At 38.6% G+C, this 23582-nt stretch overlaps 1 protein-coding gene across 1 annotated transcript; it reads left to right on the top strand.

The window, feature by feature from the left end:
* The first annotated feature begins 3503 nt into the window (after nucleotides 1–3503).
* On the top strand, nucleotides 3504–23137 carry LOC104275337 (uncharacterized protein KIAA0232-like). The gene is given in 9 exon segments (XM_009871263.1): nucleotides 3504–3634; nucleotides 3779–3818; nucleotides 4863–4929; nucleotides 6306–6387; nucleotides 7635–8272; nucleotides 8275–10916; nucleotides 18780–18861; nucleotides 20853–20950; nucleotides 21893–23137. Coding segments are annotated over 9 exon segments (3960 nt in total). The 3' UTR covers nucleotides 22073–23137.
* Nucleotides 23138–23582: the final 445 nt, after the last annotated feature.

Below are 23582 nucleotides of genomic sequence, written 5' to 3'. Positions count from 1 at the left end.
ACCTTCTTATACTTTATATGTTTTAGTGAATTTATGTATTTATTCATTTATTTTTGTAGTGCTGATCTTGGGGTTAGGAATTTGTATTTCTTTTTTGTTCCATTTTTGATCTTTCTATCTCTTGAGCACCTCTTTTGAGATAAATTGTAATCATGTGAATTATACTGTATCACAGCAATAGAAATTGAAAGCCTAGACTTTTATCTAGCTCTCATAATCCTACAAAACATAGAAATAGGTTTATGGTTGCAGTGAATCACATTTTGTGCCTTACTGAGTTCACGTGGCTTAACAGCTGATTCATATAGAACAACCACCTAATCCAGCTCTTGGTGACAGGCTATATGCCAAGGAAACGGTCCTAGTGCGCTACAGTCAGGGCACCATCCCTGTCTGGAGAGTCCTGTGACCTGCTAACAATGAATATATTGATTTATTTTAATTTCTAGATTGATATGAACTTGTATCCTGTGGAAAAAGCATGTGCGTTCTGCTCTTTCTGATCCTGCTTCAGCAGGGCTTTGCACTAGATGATCTCCAGAGGTCCCTTCCAACCTAAACAATTCTGTACATTTGGGAAAGTGAAATGAGAATTTGTTTTAAAAGTGTGAGTTGGAAAGCTCTCAAAAAGTCTTAAACAAATGAGTGATTAATTGTTAAAGTAAAATGAAGTGTAATGCTTTTGTCTTTTCAAAAAGCTTAAAGAGGAGTAAGGAGTTGTTTTCCTCATACTTTACAGGCCTGAAGTAACAAGCCAGATTTAGTAAATATTTACACTACACAGTTCAAAGTGTCTGGTGGAAGCCATTAACTTATGTTGGGCTAGGGGGGAAGGAAAAAAAAAAAAGAGAAACCCCCAAACCAAAAGAAACCATAAAAAACAACTCTTCCTTTTGAGTCGTACAATCTGAAGGAATTTTTCTATTTCTGTGTGTATATTCATGGTATGTCAGACGTGAAAAACTTATTCTAAATATTGGCTATCACAACTTTGTTCTACCTTTTTTATTTCATTTTTTCCCCCCTCCAGAGTTTTTGGCTATTGCATGTGTGCAGATCTGCAGAACAAAGTATACATTTTCATGGCATTTTTTTTGGATGGGAGTACAGAGAGCCATACCTAGACGTCATTACTTGGGGATGGGAAGGGGTGAAAGATCAGTAGAATGAAAAAATTTTGCTGACCAATGCTGTCCTTAGTTCTGTAGGATAACTGTGAAATGGTAGTGGTGCGTGAACATTTGTGATCAAATTTGGGAAAAACTTGTGAAATCTTGTGGATGGTGACTGTGCAGTGCTTGTTTACAAAATTCAGAAGTAACGTGCTGGCGGAGAATCCGAGGGGAGCTCACCTTGCACAGCTTCTCACTAGAAGCTCTCGGAACATTGAAGCCAGCGCCTGCTGTTAACATAGGCAGCAGTTTTCACTGGAGTTGAATTTGGTGTATGTAATATTGTTTTGTTTCTGTGGTTCACAATGACTTAAACTCATTCTTTTAAATTTATAAAAGATATTTCAAAAGTAAATTTATAGATTTAATATCTTCCGGGAACGTTTTCTGCAGCTTTCAGGGATGTGAACGTATGTACAAAAGCAACTGGGTTGCATTAAGCTAATGAGTTACCATTTGTGATTCCTGACTGCTCTACTTCCAAAGGAGAGCACATTGGAAAGATCTTTGTGTGTGGAGGGGGAAAAAGTAGTAATTATAGATACATATAAAAAAAAAAAATAAAAAGTGTGTGTGAGCTTTGCTTTTTTTTTTTAATTGCTCTCATTCCTCGTTACGCAGAACTATGTTATTTGGCTCTTATCGAGTCATGTTGGTCAGGAATCAACACAGGCTGTTAGAGTCCTGTAACTCCACCAGTGAGATTGACTGTTCTTGTGCATGCTGGCTGAGCTCAGAAGCTTAATTTATCTGTTCGCACGGTCACTCCTCTGCCAGTAACGTAACACCTATCCTCTATGTAATCTTTCCCTTGCTTCAGCCAGATGATGAAAAGCCAAAAAAAGAACAACTTTCGATGGAATTGGATGCAAATGAAAGCAGGGAAAGGAAATAGAAATGTGTCGGAAACTGTAGAAGAGAAAAAAATGTGGATTTGTTGGGGAGGAAGATTTGTTACGCAAAGTGAAAGAAAGATATGAATCAAAAAACTGACTTGCTGCCCTTTGTACTTTGAATGACAGAAAAAGATTTAGTGGAAATCTGGGTCAGTAGTTTAAATAATCTGACAGATAATTACGAGATTTCAGCCTTTCGTGTTCCAACTGTGAAAGCAATCATAATTAAACTTCCATGTTGAAAAACGTTTTTAAAGTACTGCAGTATTTGTATTACTTTTCTTTAAATTTGAATATAAGTACAGCATCTGCAGATGCTGAATTTTGTTAACTGCTGGTGTCCTGTTGAACCAAGCCAGTACTTGGAGTGTCTTACTTTCTGGCAGTAGGGTTGCTGCAACTACAACTTGAACAATGTAAAAATACAGTAACTAAATTTTATATTCTGAGCACAATACAGCCATATATGAAATGATTTAATTGCTGAGGCATTCATTACATTAAGTCTGCAGCTTGTTTTTATATACTGTGGTAAGAGGTTGAGCAAGTGGTCTCTTGAGACTTGGCATTCTGCACAGCGGCTTCTCCCCCCTGCCTTTTTTTTTTTTTTTTTTTTAAAGCGATCGCTAGCTACATCAGCGCGCTATGCAGGACAGTGTACAGCCTGTCAGCTGACACAAGTATTAGTTTCATGGTCCAGAGGAAATTAAGCGTTTGATTCCAAAACTTTTCACTTCTTCGGTGTAATGGTGAGCATATTGATGATGGTTTGGGGGATTTTTTTTATTATTATTTTTATTTTTACATGATGTTATAATTAAGGAAGAGAATCTGTATTCCGTAGATTTTGAGTATTTGCTACAGGTGTCCTTTCGATTAGGCAGCTTGGAGAGCTAGGCAAAAAACAAGGCCACCTTCTCCTCTGTTGCCCTTTTGTGGGGAGGAGGGGGGAGCCAGGACTAGTATAGGCATAAAGTGACAATTATTACAGCTACATAGGTTTGACCGTATTACTGTGGTACTTGTTTCTTTCTAAACAATTTCTGTTGGTAAATCTACAGATCTAGAAGATGCTTTCTAAAGTTTGATATTGCTAAGTCATCCTCGGTTTAGCGTGTGGCATAAAGATTTATATTTAGCACTTCAGTGCAGCAATGCAGTTAGGAATAGAAAACTGCTTTCTCACTTGACTGCAAATAATTAAAATTTAGAAGTTAGTGGATAAGTCATTGCGTCAGTGTATGATTTTTTTCAAGTGTTTGTTTCTGACAGAGAAGTGAACAAGCTAGTTTCACGATATAAATTAGTATTCCCTTTCCTGTAGTATTCTCTTCTGCTTTAGGAACATGTATTCACATTTCTCAGCAATTTCAGCGAGTCATCAGGAGAGAGGAGGAACTCTTAGATCTTGGAAGACTGAAATCTTTATACCACCATGGTGACACAGCAAATCAAACTCTTTTTTCTGCATTTCTGTAACTTGATATTTGACCTGCGTTACCTTTGGAGAGGACGCATATTCCATGACTATATGCCTGCAAGATTATGTCAAATGCAGATGGTGAGGTAATTTTGTAGGAGAACTGTAAAAATCTCAGAATCTCCAGGTACGAGGGGGACCAGATGCTGGAGTTGTTATTGAGGAAACTGCACATAGGCTGCAAGAAGCTGTACAGTTCTTCCTTCTTGCATCCTCCTCACTTGTTTCAGATCTCTGCGTTTTGCTGCGATTCCAGCCTGCTGCTTGCAGGTATGGAAAGTGCAAAGCATTGTCTCCAAACATAAACATCGAAATAATAAGTACATTAATAGCTACACCTCATCTTGGCCATAGGAAGGGTCACAGGTTGGTATTTCACTGGCTGACATTCTATTCCATTAGAGTAGCAGGGGTCTTTCTCTTTGGGACAGTTGGTAGTGCATTGGCCAGCATTTTGTGTATGTGTGTCTTGCAGCGTTTTGCTGTTCTGGTGCTGCTGCTTGATCTGCAAATGCTCTCAAGTCTAGGCAGATAGTAAAAGCAGAAGAAAATGCATGCAGGAATAACATGGAAATTGGATTTAAAAGGAAGCTTGAGTGTATGGAAGGCGTATGTGGTGGAACAGAGAAGGAAAATAGCTGCTTATAGGGAAGATAGTATGTTTATTTTTCCCTCTGCTGTCCTGAGCAAACAACGCTGTTTAAAAAGAAGAACACCTAAGCATTGTAAACTGGCAAAACTATAGGATAAGTTTTGCATGAAAATACTATAGGAGCACTTCTTCTCTCTTCCTGCCACGTACACCTGTATGTCTTCATATTGGTCTCCTTGTCACCTTCACTGCTGATTTTCCGTATCCTTTTACAGTCCCTTTCTCACAGGTATAAACTTTGCAAGCACACAGGCTTAGCTTTTTAAAATGCATCATAGTGATCGGTTGATTCCTGAACTTTTATCCAGACACTCTGGGCCAGATTCCTAAGTGATACAGTGCCCTAAATGTGACCTGAAGAGTTTGCAAAACCTGAGATGTACAATAATGCAATGATGTGGCTTGGAGTTTGAAACTTCTGTGTGGATGTATCTATGCGTTTCTTGGAATTATTTTGATCTCTAATTATTGTATTTATAGGAATGTACTTATACTTAGTAATATTTTTTTGTTGCTTTTTAATGTGTAGTTACCATGCAAAAATAAAAATACATGTCTGTCAAGATATGCTTGCTGTATTAATGTCTTTCTGGAAGTTGATTATTCTTTGTGGTAAATTATGTTTCTTTTTTCTTTCCTCCCCCTTTGGTTTCGTTGTGCAGAGCTCTGGGATTGAAACGTTAGTGGAGGAGCTTTGCTCCAGACTGAAAGACCTTCAGAGTAAGCAAGGTAGGGAATAAAGCTTTGATCTTCTGAGGACATATATTGTAATTTTCAACTGTATGACACTCTCAGATGGATGGATAGGGGAGCAGGCTGTTAGTTCACTAGCTTTTAATACAGGCCATGCAATTTTAAAATACATTTGAATAATTTTATTCAAATAGTTTAAGCAAATTTGTTCTATTATGCTTTGCTTACCTAAGAAATAGCCATTCGCAAATGGAGTTTTCCTCATTAAAAGCTGTAACTGTTCATACCCAGCTGTGCTTGCTTTTTTAGTAAATATTCCATATTGAGCATATCCTCTTCCCCCCCAAAAAAGAAGAAATCAACATAAAGTAGGCTCAATTCTGTTCCTTTTGTGTACTGATACTTGGAAAGAGTAAGCTGGCCTCAAAATAGTTACCTACTAGATATTTCTGTGGAAAGCGTCCAGGCAGCCGTCCCCGAGAGGTGCGCTCGACAGATCCGGGCTTTAGGGCAGTGCTAATGGGGACTCTGTTGCCCAGCTTAGGGCAGGGAGCACAACACGAAATTGTGGTGTCCCCAATAACAGTTCATTGCACAGAAATATTTGTTCAGGTGGATAGTAGCAGCCTTTGACATTTACAGTAAAATTAATATTCTTACTGTGTAGTATAAATAGCAATAAATAAGGCATAAATATTCACCTGCTGAAGGTACGATTCTGTTTTTAAACAGTAATTGCAAGTTAGCTCTTAGTATTTCATAGTGCTATACTGTGACACTTTCTTACTGAGCCAAGGTAATGTTCACCATTTGTTTGGGGTGAGGGAAGGTAAAATTAGTGTGTATTTTACAGCATTTTTTTGTTATTTTATAGATTTTAATAGAAAGAATCAGAAATCTTTAGTTACCTCTCACACAAGAACTATGCTCCCCAAAGAGCAGCAGCTCCTGCTTTTCTTTTCATGTATTTCTTTTAGTGAAATACATGAGAAGTGAAATACAACCACTCATAAAAATAATTTAACAGTTGATATTTTTAAAAATTGGTTTTTTATATGTAGCAGTGCAAGAAGGAGATAAGGATTTGGACATGAAGTAACTAAAAATTCCGTAGGATGTCTCCTAGTGGGAGCATTGATAACCATGAAGCTGCGTGCAACTGCTAGCCAGTCCTGTTTGGTGAAATTTTCAACACTTGAGACAGCTGTGGAAAACGTGAATCCTGGGTTGTAACTTGTAATTTTTTACTGTATAATAATGAGATTATAAATTGTTCTGTTATTTACAGTGTTTTATGGAAAATTACTGCTATTACAAGAATAGATCTTAGTACTTTTTGTTAAATACTCTTATAAAATAAACTGGCTTTTTGAATTTTTCTGTTAAGTATTTGGAATTTTCTTCCAAAACAGAGGAGAAGATTCACAAAAAGTTAGAAGGCTCTTTGTCTCCTGAGACTGATTTATCTCCCACAGCAAAGGATCAAGTAGAAATGTATGCTTTTATTATTTTTTATTATTATTGTTGTTATTATCTGAGATGTTTTTCTCTCTTCTCCTTTTATTTCTGTATTTTATCACTGTGAAGTTAATTTAGTGGGGAATCTGGATTTTTGTGGATATTAAGAAATGTAAATTTTTTTCTGCCATCTTCTTTATATATTTAAATATGAGCATTTGATACCTTGGGCTAGTTTAATTTCTGGCAGAGTTCTGACTGCTTGCAGAACTCAAACCATAGTTTATTTTAGTTTTCTTAAGACCTAGTCAACTAGACAAATTAAAAGCCTTTAAACTAGCATTAACTGATATATTAGACTTGCAGGGAAAGACTCAGTTTCCTGGGTTCTGAACTGTTTGTCTTCTGTTGCAGAAATGGGAAACAAACTTTTTATAACCTTTGAACTCTTTATAAACAAAGTGGTCTGTTACTTACCAAGTACTGAGTCCAGTGTCACTGAAGTTTTACAGAAGTTTTATCACTGACTGCTCTTGGAGATAGGACTGCTTCTGGGTCTGTTAATAATAACTATTGGTAGCAACAGTTTAGTAAAAATGTTGCTAAACGGTTGATAGGGAACTGATTGGTTTTTAATAGGTTTTCATTGAAATATGTGCGATTCAGTAAAAATCTCTTTATTGTCAAACACGTTCTACTTTTAAACATTGCAGAAAACTATATTTTTATCTTCTTGTGACAAGCTGTTAAGTATCTTAAACCACTCGAGAACTAATGCAATAGCTTTTTCTTGCAATAGCTTTTTCTTAGCAACTGGGCAATCAAACTATGTAGAGCTTTCACAAAAGAGATTTTTAAAAATTGAAATTCAGGACTGAAGTGACTGAACTTTGGGACTTCCTCATTTATACTCCAAACATGCTTAAGAGGACTGTCGTGAGTTGTACATTATCTAACTGAATTGGAGTCAGGCCTTTGCTGTTTTAAGTATCCCCAATTTCTGCCTACAGTGAAGTTTAGTACTCTCTAAAAATGGCATTGTTTTACTTGACAGTGTATTTTAAAACATATATTAATATAAACACTTTTAAAGCTTATCTTAATCTCCCCTTTGTTATCATTCAAATAAACAGGACAGTGAGTGGCATGTGCATATGTAGAGCAAACTATATTTTTTGGCAGTTAGATTGGTAATGTTTTGATGTGGGTTTAGTAATACTTTCTAACCTTAATGTGTGTCTGAACTTCTGTGATCTGAGTGCCGCTTTTTTGTTTGCTTTCAGGTACTATGAAGCATTTCCTCCTCTTTCTGAAAAGCCAGTTTGCCTGCAGGAAATTATGACTGTATGGAATAAATCCAAAGTCTGCTCTTACTCTAGCTCCTCATCTTCATCCACTGCTCCACCAACTAGCACGGATACATCTTCTCCAAAGGACTGCAATAGCGAAAGTGAAGCAACTAAAGACAGAAGTAATAAAGCATCTGCCACTGTACAGGAGAGAACCCAGCAGAAGAAAAGTAAAAATGAGAAAGAAAACAAATTTAGTAACAACACTGTTGAAGAGAAGCCTGTTTTGTACAAAAAGCAAGTCCGACATAAGCCTGAGGGAAAGATGCGTCCTCGCTCCTGGTCATCTGGATCCAGTGAGGCTGGCTCAAGTTCTAGTGGTAATCAAGGTGAATACAAGGCATCGATGAAATGTATTAAAGTAAGACACAAAACAAGAGAGGTTCGAAACAAAAAAGGGCGTAATGGGCAAGGCAGGCTTCCAGTGAAATCTAGTGAAAAGGCCGATCGAAAAGTCCACAGCGGAAGCAGCAGCAGCAGTAGCAGCGGGTCCATCAAACAGCTGTGCAAAAGAGGTAAAAGGCCATTAAAAGAAATTGGAAGAAAAGAAGCTGGCGGTAGCGATGGAAAAGATTTAATGAAAAGGAATATAAAGAAGAACCCCTGTGGTATACTGAGCCGATCACAGAGTACTTTGTTCCTCTTAGCAGAAAGAGCAAGCTGGAGACTACGTACCGCAACAGAGAAGATGTATGTGGCATATCATCGGAGGCTGTAGAAGAGTTGTCTGAATCAGTGCATGGTCTTTGTATTAGCAACAATAATATTCATAAAACATACCTCGCAGCAGGTACTTTCATCGATGGTCACTTTGTAGAAATGCCTGCAGTTCTAAATGAGGATATTGACCTCGCTGGGACCTCACTATGTTCTCAACCAGAGGACGACAAATATTTAGATGATGTTCATCTATCAGAACTAACGCACTTCTATGAAGTGGATATTGATCAATCCATGTTGGATCCTGGTGCCTCAGATACGATGCAAGGGGAGAGTCGGATTTTAAATATGATTCGACAAAAGAGTAAAGAAAAAACTGATTTTGAGGCAGAATGTTGCATAGTGTTAGATGGAATGGAGTTGCAAGGGGAAAGTGCAATATGGACAGATTCGACCAGCTCTGTTGGTGCTGAAGGGTGGTTCTTGCAAGACCTTAGTAACTTAGCTCAATTTTGGGAGTGCTGTTCATCTTCTAGTTCTGGTGATGCCGATGGGGAAAGTTTTGGAGGAGATTCTCCGATCAGATTCTCCCCCGTCTTAGACAGCACAATGCTTAATTCACACATGCTTGCTGGCAATCAAGAGCTCTTTTCAGATATTAATGAAGGGTCTGGTATAAACTCTTGTTTTTCAGTGTTTGAAGTGCAATGCAGTAACTCTGTTTTACCATTTTCTTTTGAAACACTCAACTTGGGAAACGAAAATGCAGATTCTAGTAGCACTGCTAATATTCTTGGGAAAACACAGTCTAGATTGCTCATATGGACCAAAAATAGTGCCTTTGATGAAAATGAACACTGTTCCAATCTTTCAACGAGAACCTGTAGTCCGTGGTCACACTCGGAAGAAACACGTTCAGACAATGAGACTTTAAATATTCCATATGAAGAATCCACACAATTTAATGCAGAAGATATTAATTACGTAGTTCCTAGAGTGTCTTCAAGTTATGTAGATGAAGAAATTCTAGATTTTTTGCCAGAAGAAACCTGCCAGCAACAAGCTAGAACTTTAGGAGAAATGCCCACTTTGATTTTCAAAAAAAAGTCCAAGCTAGAATCTGTCTGTGGTATCCAGCTAGAACAAAAAGCAGAAAGTAAAGACTATGAAACTACACAAGGGTGTAGTGAAAGCAGTCCACATGGAGATGGCTACAGCTCAGGGGTAATTAAAGATATTTGGACAAATATGACAGACAGAAATTCTGCAGCGATGGTAGAAATAGAAGGAATAGAAGATGAATTGTTTTCAACTGATGTAAATAACTATTGCTGCTGTTTGGATACAGAAGCAAAAGTTGAAACCCTCCAGGAGCCCAATAAAGCAGTGCAGAGATCAGAGTATCATCTTTGGGAAGGTCAAAAGGAGAATTTAGAGAAGAGAGCCTTTGTCTCAAATGATTTGTCGAAAGTAGATGGTGGTGACTATACTACACCATCGAAACCATGGGATGCTAACCAGGATAAGGAAAACTCCTTTATACTTGGTGGTGTGTATGGGGAGCTCAAAACATTTAACAGTGATGGAGAGTGGGCGGTGGTGCCACCCAGTCACTCAAAAGGGAGCTTATTGCAGTGTGCGGCTTCCGATGTAGTGACAATAGCTGGAACAGATGTTTTTATGACTCCAGGTAATAGCTTTGCCCCTGGTCATAGGCAATTATGGAGGCCGTTTGTATCATTTGAACAGAACGAGCAGTCGAAGAGTGGAGATAACGGATTGAATAAGGGGTTTTCTTTTATCTTCCATGAAGACTTATTGGGAGCTTGTGGTAACTTTCAAGTTGAAGAACCAGGGCTTGAATACTCATTCTCTTCCTTTGACCTGAACAATCCATTCTCACAAGTTCTTCATGTAGAGTGTTCGTTTGAGCCAGAAGGAATTGCATCTTTCAGCCCTAGTTTTAAACCTAAGTCAATTCTGTGCTCTGATTCAGACAGTGAGGCTTTACACCCCAGGATATGTGGTGTTGATCGAACTCAGTACAGGGCCATACGGATTTCTCCAAGGACTCACTTTCGCCCAATTTCTGCATCTGAACTTTCTCCAGGTGGTGGAAGTGAGTCAGAATTTGAGTCAGAAAAAGATGAGGGAGGTATTGCTGTCCCTTCTCAAGTAGATGTATTTGAGGACCCACAAGCAGATCTCAAACCTCTGGAAGAAGATGCAGAAAAAGAAGGGCATTATTATGGAAAATCAGAGCTTGAATCTGGAAAATTCCTTCCCAGATTAAAAAAGTCTGGAATGGAGAAGAGTGCACAAACATCGTTGGATTCCCAAGAAGAGTCAGCTGGGATGTTGCCAGTAGGAAGCCAAGATCCCTGTTTAGAATGCAGTATGAAAGAATCTGTAGATGGGAGGGCGGTGGAGAGCTCTAAAGTAAGCTGCAGAATAGTGGAGCCACGTGAGGAGACTGGCAGGTTTTGCAGTTGTAAAGCAGGGTGCCATTTCCCCACGTATGAGGATAATCCTGTTTCTTCGGGAGAGCTTGAAGAGGTATGTGGATATATAAAATTACAGAATTTGCAACTGGCAGCTGATAACCAGCAGTTTGTCATGTGACAGTTCATTTTAAATGTTTGCGATTGTATAGGTCTCTAGAAAGTACATTTTTTGTAGAAACACTGGAGGTTCCATCTGAACGTAAGAACCTAGCGCTGGCACAGGTTGCCTGGAGAGGTTGTAGAATCTCCATCCTTGGAGATATTCAAAGAATGTCTGGACACGGTCCTGGCCAACCTGCTCTAGGTGGCCCAGCTTGAACAGGGGTAATGGGACGTGATAACCTCCAGGGTTCCTCTTGAACCTCAATTATTTTGTGATTCTGTGAAAAATTAACAATGCTCCAGGCATTACGGAGTCATCTTGTGTACCTTTAGAAGTACATGCATGTGTACACTCATGTGACTTTAAAATCAGTTTACCTTAGGTTTTTAGCTTATCTGATTTACATATAGTGTGTTAAAATGTGCGTAAAATTTGAGTAATGAGAGATTACTGATTTCAATTCAAACGTATTGTAAAATTTTGAGAGGAAAACCTGACGTCAGTCTTTTCAATAGAGTTAATTCCAAGTAGAAATTGGAGTTGAAATATTGTATGTAAACGTCAGCAAAGAAAGGTTTGTAGAAAGGCTTAATTATCTGGGAATTAAAATGTTCTCTTGTCAGCATAGACACAAAAAGAAATAAAACATGGATGCTAAGTTTTTCTGGCTCTGAGCTCCCTCTGCTCTTGAGAAGAAATATTTGACCAACAAAATAATGTAATTGCGTGGCCAGCCCCGAGGTATTGTCTGGATACTTACAACTTGCATCTTACGTTTTCTTTTCCTCGTCAGCCTCCCCTTCCGCGTACTCAGCAGCTGTAGTACCTACATTAGGAGGGAGTTTTTTTGTTTTCAATTGAAGAGTTGCACCCAGCTTGCGTTGTGTGATTGTATACTCCTCACTTCAGAAGTCTGAAACACTACTTCATGTATGGGAAAGCTTACCTTTCGCTAAAACAAAAGCTAACTTTATGCTGAACAAAATCAGTGTCCTTATTTTCCTTCTTCATTTGTTTCTTCTCTTATCCTCTTTTAAATTAATTGCTATTGCAGTTTCTTTTCTCTGTGTCAGTAAGTTCATGTCTGCTGCCTGCACAAGAGAATCAAGTTTGTGACTTTTCCAGGCCGTTTCTAGACACCTTGGTTCCTGCTTTTCTGTTAACAGTGATGAAGTGGCTCCAAAAATCTTTTCTGAAGTCTGGGAAGGTTCTGTGTTTGTGGGAGGCCTTGCAGAAAGAGTCACTTTGGTCCTAAAGAGTCCTCAGAAGAGCTCTAGTGTTATGTTTCCTTTAAGTTCCTTAGTGCAAGAGGAAGACCAGCTGCTTCCCTTGCTCAGGTTGCATGATTTTGTAGATGTTTTCATAGCTTCAAAATTACAAGTCACTGAGAAGTACAATGGGCCAACAACCATCTCAGCAGTCTAGGCTCCAATTTGGTTTGCAGTTAAGCTCTTCCTAGCTGAGTTGGGAGCCTTATTAGAGCCTAAACTCAGAAAGCCTGGGTTAACTAACCCTCCTGTAGCATGTCTCAAGAGGACATGTCCACACTCTGGGCTTTTCTGAGAGCCGTTAGTGTGCATCTGAAGATACTTGGGGTTTTTTTGCCTGAGGACATCTAAACTTATTGTATTTAAGTCTAGCCGTAAAATAAGAGGGGTTTTTAGCATTAAAGCAATTCTAATGTGTTGGTTTAGTTGGTTAGTCAGTAAAGGTGATGACTGTATCGTGTGTTGGAAGGGGTGCAAACGTGTGTGCAAACCTTTTTATTTTAAGAGTGATATTATTTATTTTCACCAGCATTAACCAAAATCAACATAAAATACCTAGAATTAGAACAGTTTAGGAGAAACATTCTTCCTGCACACTCCACGCATACGTGCATGGGAAAAAGTTTTAACCTGAGCAGAGGCTATGGAATAGAGTCATTTAGTATAGATGCATATTTGCAACGGATTTTTTTTAAATGAAACTCTGCTTCCTTTATTGACTTGTGGCAAAAATTAAAGTTATGATTTAACTCACTGTTACCTAACATAAAGTTTGAGTTGTGTTCTGAGATACCTCCAATGTTTTTGCTTAAATAATGAATGTGCAAAAGCTAATGTAGACCGCAGTGTGATAGCAATACAGTCTGTTTTGCATCACATACGCTTGAATTGTATACGTGCTGTGCAAACACGCACCTCTTTGAATACCTCCTATTTATAAGACTTTAGGAGAATTTGGTTCAGTTTCTTCCCTATTACCTTCTGTATTAGAGCACTTCTTTTAGAATTACAGCATATTTTGCAGCAGGAACTTGCTGATAGCTCCTGCATAAGTTCTTCAGAAGTGAATAATAATTTTATATCTAGCCTTAAGATTAATAAAAAATAAACAAACTCAAACAACAAAGCCACAGAAAAACCCCCAAAACCCCACCATTTGCCCCCCAAAAGCAACAAATCCCACAAAAAACATCCCCCCAGAAGTACAGTCCTTTTACTTACCTGTGTCCTTTTACTTACCAGTGGAGTCGTGGGTGAGTATGTGATCTGATCCGGATAGGGGTCTCTGAATATAACAGTGCTGATTCTTGGAACAGGCTGCCCAGGGAGGTTGTGGAGTCTCCTTCTCTGGAGACATTCAAAACCCGCCTGGACGTGTTCCTGTGTGACCTGCTGTAGGTGATCCTGCTCTGGCAGGGGGGCTGGACTAGATGATCTTTTGGGGTCCCTTCCAGCCCCTGACATTCTGTGATTCTGTGATTCTCTTACCAACAAACTTTATATGGGCTCTGATCTAGTAGGCGTGCCCTAAGAATGCTTACACTAATGAGCCATTGAGGTAAAGGCACTTGTGAGTTTGGCTGGGTTCGGTACCAAATTTCTAAGGTCTGATCATGCCTAGGTCAGTGCATCTGGACATGAGGAAGTTTTACTGGAAAAAGTGGTATTTATGGATCTCTTGTCTCAGTTGACCTGTTAGATGTGGTGAGGTACTCTGCTTGACTAGAGTAATGCAACATAAGTGTGTAACTCCTTTAGAAAGAGCTGTCACGAGAGGAAGGGAAGAGGGGTCCCTTACATTCGTGGGTTCTGAGGTCAATAGTGTAGGAGATAACTTGCCATAAACCACCTAGATAGTGGTAAGAGGGAGACAATTCAGAGGAGTCTGCTTTGTGCCCTAGAATCAGAAGAATCAAGGTGGGGAAAATGTCGAAGAGCTCTTAGAGTCATCCACATAGAAAGCAAAGGACTGCACTGCAAAAGAGTAGTTTGGGGGCTATCTGAGAAAGGACGCATATATGAGCTTACTGTAAGACTCAGTTATTTTTAGGGAAGCATTGGAAATTGTATCTTGAGGAGATTCAGTGTGTAGGAATAGTGAATTGTAGTTGATTCTGGCTTTGTGTAAGAGTAGAGACTAGATCTCATAGGGTCCCTTATCTTTTTAGGGAAATTCGAGAATTAGGTGACTGCCAAATAGGTTATAAGACTATGAAGTATAGTCTTGGATCCCTTTGTTCATTTGTGACCAGCTTCTGGAGCCAGATGTATCTTCCCTGGGTAGCTGATGAACTCAATTAGGATCCCATTTTTTGAAATGGGACTCAGTGGGTTCATTGCTCCTTTGACTTGTATATTATTCATGAGTTTCTTGTATTCTTTTTGATAGTTAGTGGTTGCAGAGCAGGTTCAAGGAAATATGTACTTAGAGGTTAACACCACTTTTACCTTTTCTGTGGTTGGTTATGAAACTGTCAGTCGTAACACTTTAGATAATACTTGGATCATAATGAGGCTTTTGTGCTTATTCTGTCTAGATTCTGCACAGCTTTTGTCACTGTCTTGATCCTTGTCAGAATGCATTCTGAAAGAGTAGAAATATTCAGTGCTAATGTTTTCAAATTAGTATCTAAAGTCCAAATAGTCTGTCCTGAGAGGTATATCAATTTAGATGAAAAATAATAGCTGGAAAATTAAATAGAACTTTTCATAAAATAATGGAACTGCCTTTTTTCAAGACCTTCAGGCAGATGCTCTTTAGAACTGTAGATTCCAGCTCTAAGAAGATGCTTTGCATAAATTTTGCTTGAAGAATAAAGTTCTGACCAATGTAACATTTCTTACTAGCAAATGACTCATCTGCCTTATGAACTTGCTGTGGACTTTTGTCTGTTACTGTAGGGAAGAGAAATCAAGGAAAATGATTGCTACCTCATACAAAATTGTGAGTTAAGGAACAGCAAAAAAGTCATACTAATATTTCCCCCTATGCAGATTGTTGATAAAATGTAAGATGTTAAGCACATCCTCTGCCAGTTCTTGGTGGAGAAAAATTGCATTGCATATTCATAAATGCTTTCTTAAGAAATGTATGTGAGGTTGCAAATTAAAACTTATCTGTTACTTTCTGCCAAGAGGAAAGACTAAAGTAGTTTCTTAATGAACTCCTTGTCTGAACAACCAAGCTCTTAGCTGAGGAGAAATATTTTTGTATATATAGAACCACAAAATATAAATAAAATAAATATTTTTGGGTTTATGGGTTTTTTAATCAACATGTGTGTACATAAGGAGAGGGGAAAGGAACCCTGCCCCTTGCCCCGTCCAGTGTACCTTTTGTTTCTTGGCTTTTCCATCTGCACATTTAGCAATCAGGTAATAAAACCTCGTACTGCAGATATGACAGTACCAGTATTATTTTATCATATAACGGGGCTTTTTTCCTGAATTGTGTTTTAATGCTTCTAGACTTGGTCTTTTACAACTTTGGTAGTCACTGTTTCCTCACCTGCCTAAATGGGCCTGTCCAATATATTCTTTAAAGTTGGCTTAGTATCCTGTCATACACAAACTACAGTTAAATTGCAGCTCTGTCAGCAAACCAACAGTACCACTCAGGCGTGCTGTTTATCAGGCTACTTGCTGGTCACAGTTGAAAACTGGGCTGTTGGGTACGTCGTTTGCTGTAGTGAGTATGGAAGAGCTTACACAAGCAAAACGAGCAAAAGCTTCGAATGCTCTTCTTGGGTGTTTGTTCTGACAGACCCAGCTTCCCAGCCAGAGTGGCTTCTCCATTTCCCCCATCAATGTAACACAGCTTCATCGGTGACTTGTGCATCGCTGTCCATAGCAGTCGTGTACAGAAACAACAGTACAATAAAACTGTGTCGAACAGTGATCTTCCTCGGCTGCTTGATTTCAGATATATGCATGAGTGGAAGAGGTGAGGAAAAATCTCACCAGCTGTAGAAAGTGGCATTCGTGGTGCAGGAAACATCTTTCACTTCTCTGCTTGTTTTCCTTTCTGTTCTGTTGTGTCCTGAACTGCTTTTCCATCATGATGCTGGAGACCCAATACACTGTTTAAAGTGGTTGTTATCCTCTTAAGCTCATGAAATCTCTCCTTCATGTTAGCTACTTTATTTCAGCTAGATTACAGAGTCGTTTCACAGTAATTTGATCCTTGAAGCAGCCCTAGATATGTTTTTAGTTAAAAAAAAAATCTAATACTTGCTTTTTATTTCTTTATAAAATATTTGTGCTGATGTTTGCAAAGAATGATTGTTCTTTTGTAAACTACAGTTTTCATTTGAAATTTTGGATGAAAGAGCTAAGTGGACAGCCTTGCTGTTGTATGAAGTTGTTAGGAAGGTTCATTGGAGAGAACAGGCATAAAATGATGTTGGAAGAAACAGGCGTGAGCTAGATGCCAATGAAAGACATATTTTTACTTTTTCAAACTCTTATACAAAACAGAAAAACTTATATAAAATAGAAAACATTAAAGTTACCTTTTTTTCTGCTGTTGGCTTAGCTCTCAGTATGGGAGAGGTAACAGGGAGACTCGTGTAGGAATGAAGTAAGATAAGTATGAATAGTTCTGAGAGGAAAGGTTTTCACTTGCTATTTCTAATATCAGTACCCTTGAGAATAATAGCTATTTAGATGGGTAGCTGGAAAATGTAATAAAACTTCTCATAAAATACTGGAAGTCTATGTGAGTATATGTAAGAGAGGAGGAGGCAGTGGCATAAATTGAAAATGCTGGTTTTGCCAACAAAGCAAAATAGAGTCACGGTACTGTTTTGGAGTTGGTATTTTGTATTTACTAACTGGGTGTATTTCCTTAATTCACAGAGACTTTTATGATGACAGACCGTGCAATTACAGTAAACATCTAAACAACTGTAGGAAAAAATGGTTTTCTTCAGTGAATGTATAAAATGGACATCAGCTCATTCCCTCCCTCCCTTCCCAAACAAACCCCCCAAATGGCTTTAGTTTGAATAGTGGGTCTTTCTCCACCCGTTCTTTTCCTTTCCTCATCTGACCATAGTGCTGGTTTAGAAAAAACACATATCCTTACATGAGGATCAACGTGATGGCAAGCAGGACAGGTCTGACCTTGAATTCAAGTCCTGCTGGGCTGCTGCTACATTGAGCCAGGAGCTGTGTCTCTGGCTTTCTCTAGCTCTGCTGGTACCCAGGCAGTGATGGAAGGACACGGGGGCTGAGGCAGCCAGTGTCAGTCCCTGAGCCATGCTCAAGGCTCCGTGGTGACCTAGCTCGGGAAGCTGGTTATCCCCTTCCACACTCAAGCTGCCTTTGCTTGTAACCTGCTGTGTTCACCATTCTCACGTGTGCGGATGTGGCACCAGCAATGTGAGCAACTTTGAAGGTAATGAAGCATTGTGCCTGCGTAGTTCAGATGCCTCTATAATCAGCAGCAGAGTGAGGCTTCTGTGACTGAATTTATTTGTAAATGCACATATTCCTTATTATGGCCTGCTTCAAATACACTTGAGTTTTCTTTTCTTAATCTTTTTTCCCTTCCTTTTTTGCTTGCTTTTTCTTTTTTAAAACTATAGTTTAACTTTCCTAAGAAGTTCTTTTCTGGATATGGGGTTTAAGCTTTTGGAGGGTGTGTCCAAAAGGACTGTTCCTTGGTGTTATGAGAGGAAGCAGGTGTGTGGATAAATTCCATATTCGTTATAGTAGAATTTTGCAAGAAAAAGATTAATCTGGTACACACTTCTGAACAGAGCACTCCTGTAGGGATGTTAGAAGCTGGCATCATCTTGCGATGCAGTCATAAAACAAGGGACATGTCTGTTGTAACAAGCCCTTTGGTATTTTAGCCACATCCATTAATTTCATAAGGAAAGGGCTCTTGGTAAACTTAGATTAGCATTAAAATATAGTGGTGGGGAAGAGTGTTTAGGTGTTCTTAGTGAGTAGACTGAGATTGTCTTTATGATAAAGACAAATAATCATCCTCATAACCAGTTTTTCCTCATGTTGATGCATTAATTCCGCAGTTTAATTTTACGTTATCCCATTGATGGTAATGATACTGTTAATTCACCCTTCCAGACTTTAAAACATTACATTTTGTGGCTTTTTGTTTGCTTTCTTTTCTGTTTTGTTTTACACTGAACTATTTGTCATGTTGACTAACTCTGTTCCATTGTAGTTTCATCTCTTGGGTAGCCATCTATTCTCTCCTGGTTTGTACTTAGATTAGAAAGTGTGGGGCTAGAATCTGCACCTTTTTGTTCTGTATTTGTACAGCTCCACACGGGCAAAGTGTTGGGCCCCTGTGTGGAGTTCTTACTGGCTATGAGAGCTCAGATAATGGATGTTCTGTTGTAGTCTCGCAGTCCTTTCCAATTAATATTAGAAATTGAGCAGTGTGACCTGTAAGATCTAGCAAATTGGTTGTAATTACCCGAGTTTCCTCCTCTACATGTAAGTATATTATTTATGGCATAATGACGTGTGATTATTGTCTAAACACTTTCCTATATTGAATACTAATCTGCAGAGAATGAGTGGCAGCCAGGAAAAGCAGTGCTGGTGGGAAAAGGCGCTCTATTCTCCCCTTTTTCCTGCATCACAGTGTGAAGGTAAGAGGCTGTACGTGTTCAAACTAACTTGCTATTGCACTGGTGTTAGAATGAAATGCCCTTTTTACACACTGAAATTGCTGTAGATGACTTGGAACTACCATCTGTAGTAAAAAAAAAGCAGTTAACTTCCATGATAAATTTTTTTAGCCAAGAAAGAGCCGAGATGCTTCCGTTGCTTTTGTAATAGATCTCTACCATGCTTCTAAATGGTTTTGAAATGAAAGTACTTTTGAAATAGTCTTAATATTTATGCAAATTTACTTAATTCCAGAATCTGGAATTAAGTAAACAGAATGTTAATCTCTGACTTACTAAAAAACCTGATAAAGTATTTTCAATGTTTCAACCTGAATAACAGTTACTAAATAGCTAATTTTATAAGAATGTGAAAACGTGATAATTACCTTTTATGAGTATGTGTGGAATTTCTCTCAAGCTGGGCAGGAGAGGGATTTGCCTCTTGGCCACTCCTTTCATAGTGCCAATCCGGGAATGTTTCTGTCCCGTGCCAAGAGGTCAGTCCCGTCGTGGCAGGCAGGCTGCTCACACGCGGAAGCAGGGGTGCTTCCAGCCCCTCTGCTGCCTCTCCAGATTTTGTAGCGTCTGACAGCTGGCCCAAGCCCAGGCAAGATTCTAGACAGATGCTCGCATTTTTTTTTATTTTATTTTATTTTTGCCTGTGTACCAATTTACCTTTTCTGGGGAGAAGCAAGAAGGTACAAAATAAGAACATTCTGCATACGGAATTGCCAGGCTATCTGATCCTTTCTTTTGGCAGGGGCTCAGTGCACTATGCTTTTGATCAAAGACCTGGTTCCTTAATAATCTGAAAGTACATTAGCCAGTAATTATTACTGAACTTTTTTTTTTGGAGTGCAACCAACTAAACTTGTTCTTGGTGTCTAAATGCCCTTATTTTGGTGTTTACAACACTTTGACTCCTCCTGATGCCTACAAGGCTTTGATTTGCCTTCTGGACTGGTCACAGAGCCTCCCATATTAGAAAAGAAAACCCTCAGTATTTACAAAATAAAGATATTTAGTGTCCTTCTGTAAAGTTGAGTGGTTTTTTGCATGGTGACAGTTGCAGAGGTATTACTGGTCTAATAGTGAATGCAGTGACTTGCACTCCTGAGTATGTATTTTACACAGGGTAATCCTTGATTTCCTGGGAGTTGTGTCATTTTTTTGCTGACATCTGCTGGTGAACCTGCATCACTGTGCAAGTGTTTCACCACCTTATTCCATCAGAGGAAAATAGAGTTTACAGTATGAAATACTATGAAGTCCAGAACCCCCTCGGTACAGTAGCAGAATTTCTGTGAGGCAGAATAGTTGCATGATTTTTCTCTTTTAGACTTAGTTTAACAGAACCAGAGCTTTATCCTCAGAGCTGGTGTTCTTCTTTCACAAATCTTTAGGTGTATCCAGTTTTCTGTGCGGATATTTTTTGTTTATGGATCTTGATGCATGTGATCCATATATATCTATGGTATACATTGATATTATATATGAAAGTTTACGCTGGTAAACCATTCATGTCCACTTTTTTTTGCTTTTGGAGCTTTAGTCAGGATCAGGTGCTATTGTTATTGTGTATTTTGTGTGGGTGTAGAAATGGGAATAGTCTAAAACACCATGGAGTATCAAAACTGGAAAATGTACTGGAGCATTTATAATACAAAAGTAATTCTTACTCTTTTGCACCTTACTGTTTTAGAAGCTTTCATTAACTAAGTAGTTTCTTTTTTATTATTATTTGCTTATCCAGGTAAGATTTGATGAAGCTTCCATAAGGTTAATCTTACCTTGTCAAGGATGTCAGACTAAAATCCCTCTCAAGCACAGAGTTTACATAGCTTAGAGTGTGAATCTCAAGAATACTTCTCTAGATGCTTTCATTTTGGCTAAATGTAAATAACGGTGTTCCTCAATTCTGTTTTTTCTTCCTTTTTTCCTCTGAAACACCCCCACAAACACAATGTAAGAGTGTTATACAAATACCAAGGGAGAGAATGGTGTAGGAGAATTTGCAGATGTAAAGGAAATATCCAATGATGATGAACATCTTTTAGATTTTAATATGGTAAGTTTGTCATTGGTTTGGGGGCGGAGGTTTTTGTTTATTTTATACGGGTGTGCTACTACATCTTTCCTTTCATCAGTTTTCAGTCTGGCTTCAAATGAAATTTCTGCACAAAACTTCCAAAGCTTTTCTTTCCTCGCTTTGTTTTTTTAATCTCCCCTGCGTCTTGAACTTTCTTCCTCAGTGTTGTACTTTGGGGAGTACAACCCTTTGTACAAACAGTTGTACTTCTAGTAGTTCAGCAAACTCAGTTTCCTTTGGGAACACTTGGCTTTTGCTCATCCTGTGTGCTAAATGAGTTGTGTTTTCCTCAGCTTCTAATTTCAGTGGGTATAGAGTGGGCTGACTGCACTATGAAGGCAGAAAGGACCAGTAACTAAAGGCATAAACATAATGTGTGCTGAATTCTGTCCTGCTTGCAAGCAAAAATACCCTGATATTTTCTGTAGGAAAAAAATGTCATGTACTTGTGCACTTACTGATACTTTTTTTTAAACTTTATAGTGGTGATAGCACTTAAACATACACTCTGACGTGTTTGCTGTAGCCTCACTGATTCAGCTGAAAACATATTGGGTTTGCCTGAAGCTTAGTCAGATCTGTGCTGTGTTTTCTTGATACTTAATACTTCATACCAAATTTTGGATATATTTTTTCTGGTAATTTTCTAACATGAACTGTCATAACAAAGCATTCTAACTCTTTTGATTCTCTTGCTGTTTTGTGAAAATCCTAAAATTAAGGAACAGGAAAAATAAGCAAAGCCCCACGTTTCTTTCCTGCTGTTCTGCAGTCCTTTCTACAGGCAGGAAAGAGGAGAACTTGCACTGTAACTGTGACATCTGTCTTGAACAACTCCAAAACTCTGTAACCTCCCATCCCAGAGAAAAGCGAGCATGTGCTTTATTGTTCCCCATCAACACTGTCAGTTTAAATCCTTAGGTTTCTTCTGTTTATGAAGCAAGATGTGCAGATGATATAAATGCTGAGGCAAAACCAAATGGCTTCAGGAAGAAGATCTACTCCAGTGATAGCTCCAGCTCTGAAGACACAGCTTCAGAAGGTGGAAGTGAATGGGCTGATCCGTGTGAGGAGGAGCTTTTTTCTCGAACTCAACTATAAAATCTGCAGAGTAGAACAGATGATTTAAAAGTAACATGAGATGGAAAACTATCCTTTTTGAGGGTCTGTAGCTCTAAAACAACAACTTGAGTTTCCTCTTCAGTTAATGGGTTCAGATGTGTATTTATCTTTCTCTTCTTGCTTATTTTATAGATGAGGACACAGCTGTCCTGTTGAAGATTTTTTTTTCCCAAAAAACTGTTAAATTCTTGGCTCTTTGAACTAGACTAGATTGTGTTGTCAAATCAAGAATGGATGTGCATGTGCTTGTCTTAGTAGTACCACTGCTTTTTTGCATCTTAATTGCAGTTATTTTCATTCGTAACTGTAGCCCTACCACTATTACTATCTTCTTAGCATCGCAGTGTCTACAACTCCTTCTGCTATTCAGAGACTTCAGCTTTCTGCACATTAGGCTTTGTTCTTTAAGAACTGGGAGATAAATACTTAACACTGTAATCTATCAGTGCCTTTCTGAATGCAGGAGAAAAGCATGAGTGACTTGTCCAGTCTTCATTCAGTAAATCTTGTAACTTTGAAGTAGGAACAACAGGGTTGTGCTTTAGAGACTTACAGAAACTGTGTTTTCTATCCTATGATTCCCCCCTCCTGCAAACCAACACTGAGGATACCATGGTTTGTAGTTTTGCTAACTGGAGAAGCCAAGGATTTTTTGTAGGTATGGAGGCATTGTGGGGTGGGTTTTTTTCCTTTTTTTTTCTTTTTTTTTGTCCTTTTTAGCAACTTGCCAATGTGGGGCAGAAGTTTAAAAAGTAACACCAAAAATAACAAACCACTGGGGTAATGTGTGGATTGTTGTGAATTTTGTAACGAGAAATGAGAATGTTGTCTTGTTAGAGATGATGGCATTCATGTAGCCTGCGAAAGCATCCTGTGCTGAACTTGAGCCTGAATGACTGAAACTATCTAAAATGCTCAGTGTTCAATGTTGAAATGCAAAGGGTCAGTGCTTCACTTGAAAGAAATCCTGTGGCTGCTGCAGTTAGCTGCTGTTGTGGCTGTAATTTAGTAAATCTCGTAGCTCATTTTGTCTTTCTGAGAGAATGTGTGGGGCAAGTTATGTGTGTGGTGGGTGGGGGCAGGGAAAGTGAAGCCTTAAGCATACATGTGTGATTGCAGTAGTGATTGTTGCTCTCTGTGACTCGCTTTTAAATTTTATTTTGTTAACTTAGAAAGTCAATACATTGTCAAGTTGCATCTGTACAAGACTATTGACTCCTTGTGCTTTTAACACATTATGCAAAATGTATAAGCCAGGAGGAGCAATATTTGCAGAACTAAACATTCTACGTTTTTACCAACTCATAGTTTAAACAACAACAACTAACTAGTCTATACAATAGCAGCATGTCTGTAACATCAGAAGTGCAGAAAGTCCGATACTGACTTGAAAAGCTTAACCATTAATTTTGACAGGCAATAAACCTCATGAGAACTATAGCTGTTTGAAATGTGAGCTGAACTGCCTTTGAAATATGTTCTGTGCTAG

Source organism: Apaloderma vittatum, unplaced genomic scaffold (genome assembly GCF_000703405.1).
Source record: "Apaloderma vittatum isolate BGI_N311 unplaced genomic scaffold, ASM70340v1 scaffold7226, whole genome shotgun sequence".
Lineage (NCBI taxonomy): Eukaryota > Metazoa > Chordata > Aves > Trogoniformes > Trogonidae > Apaloderma > Apaloderma vittatum.
The sequence above is the reverse complement of the archived record's forward strand: the minus strand, read 5'-3'. Positions and strand labels throughout refer to the sequence as shown.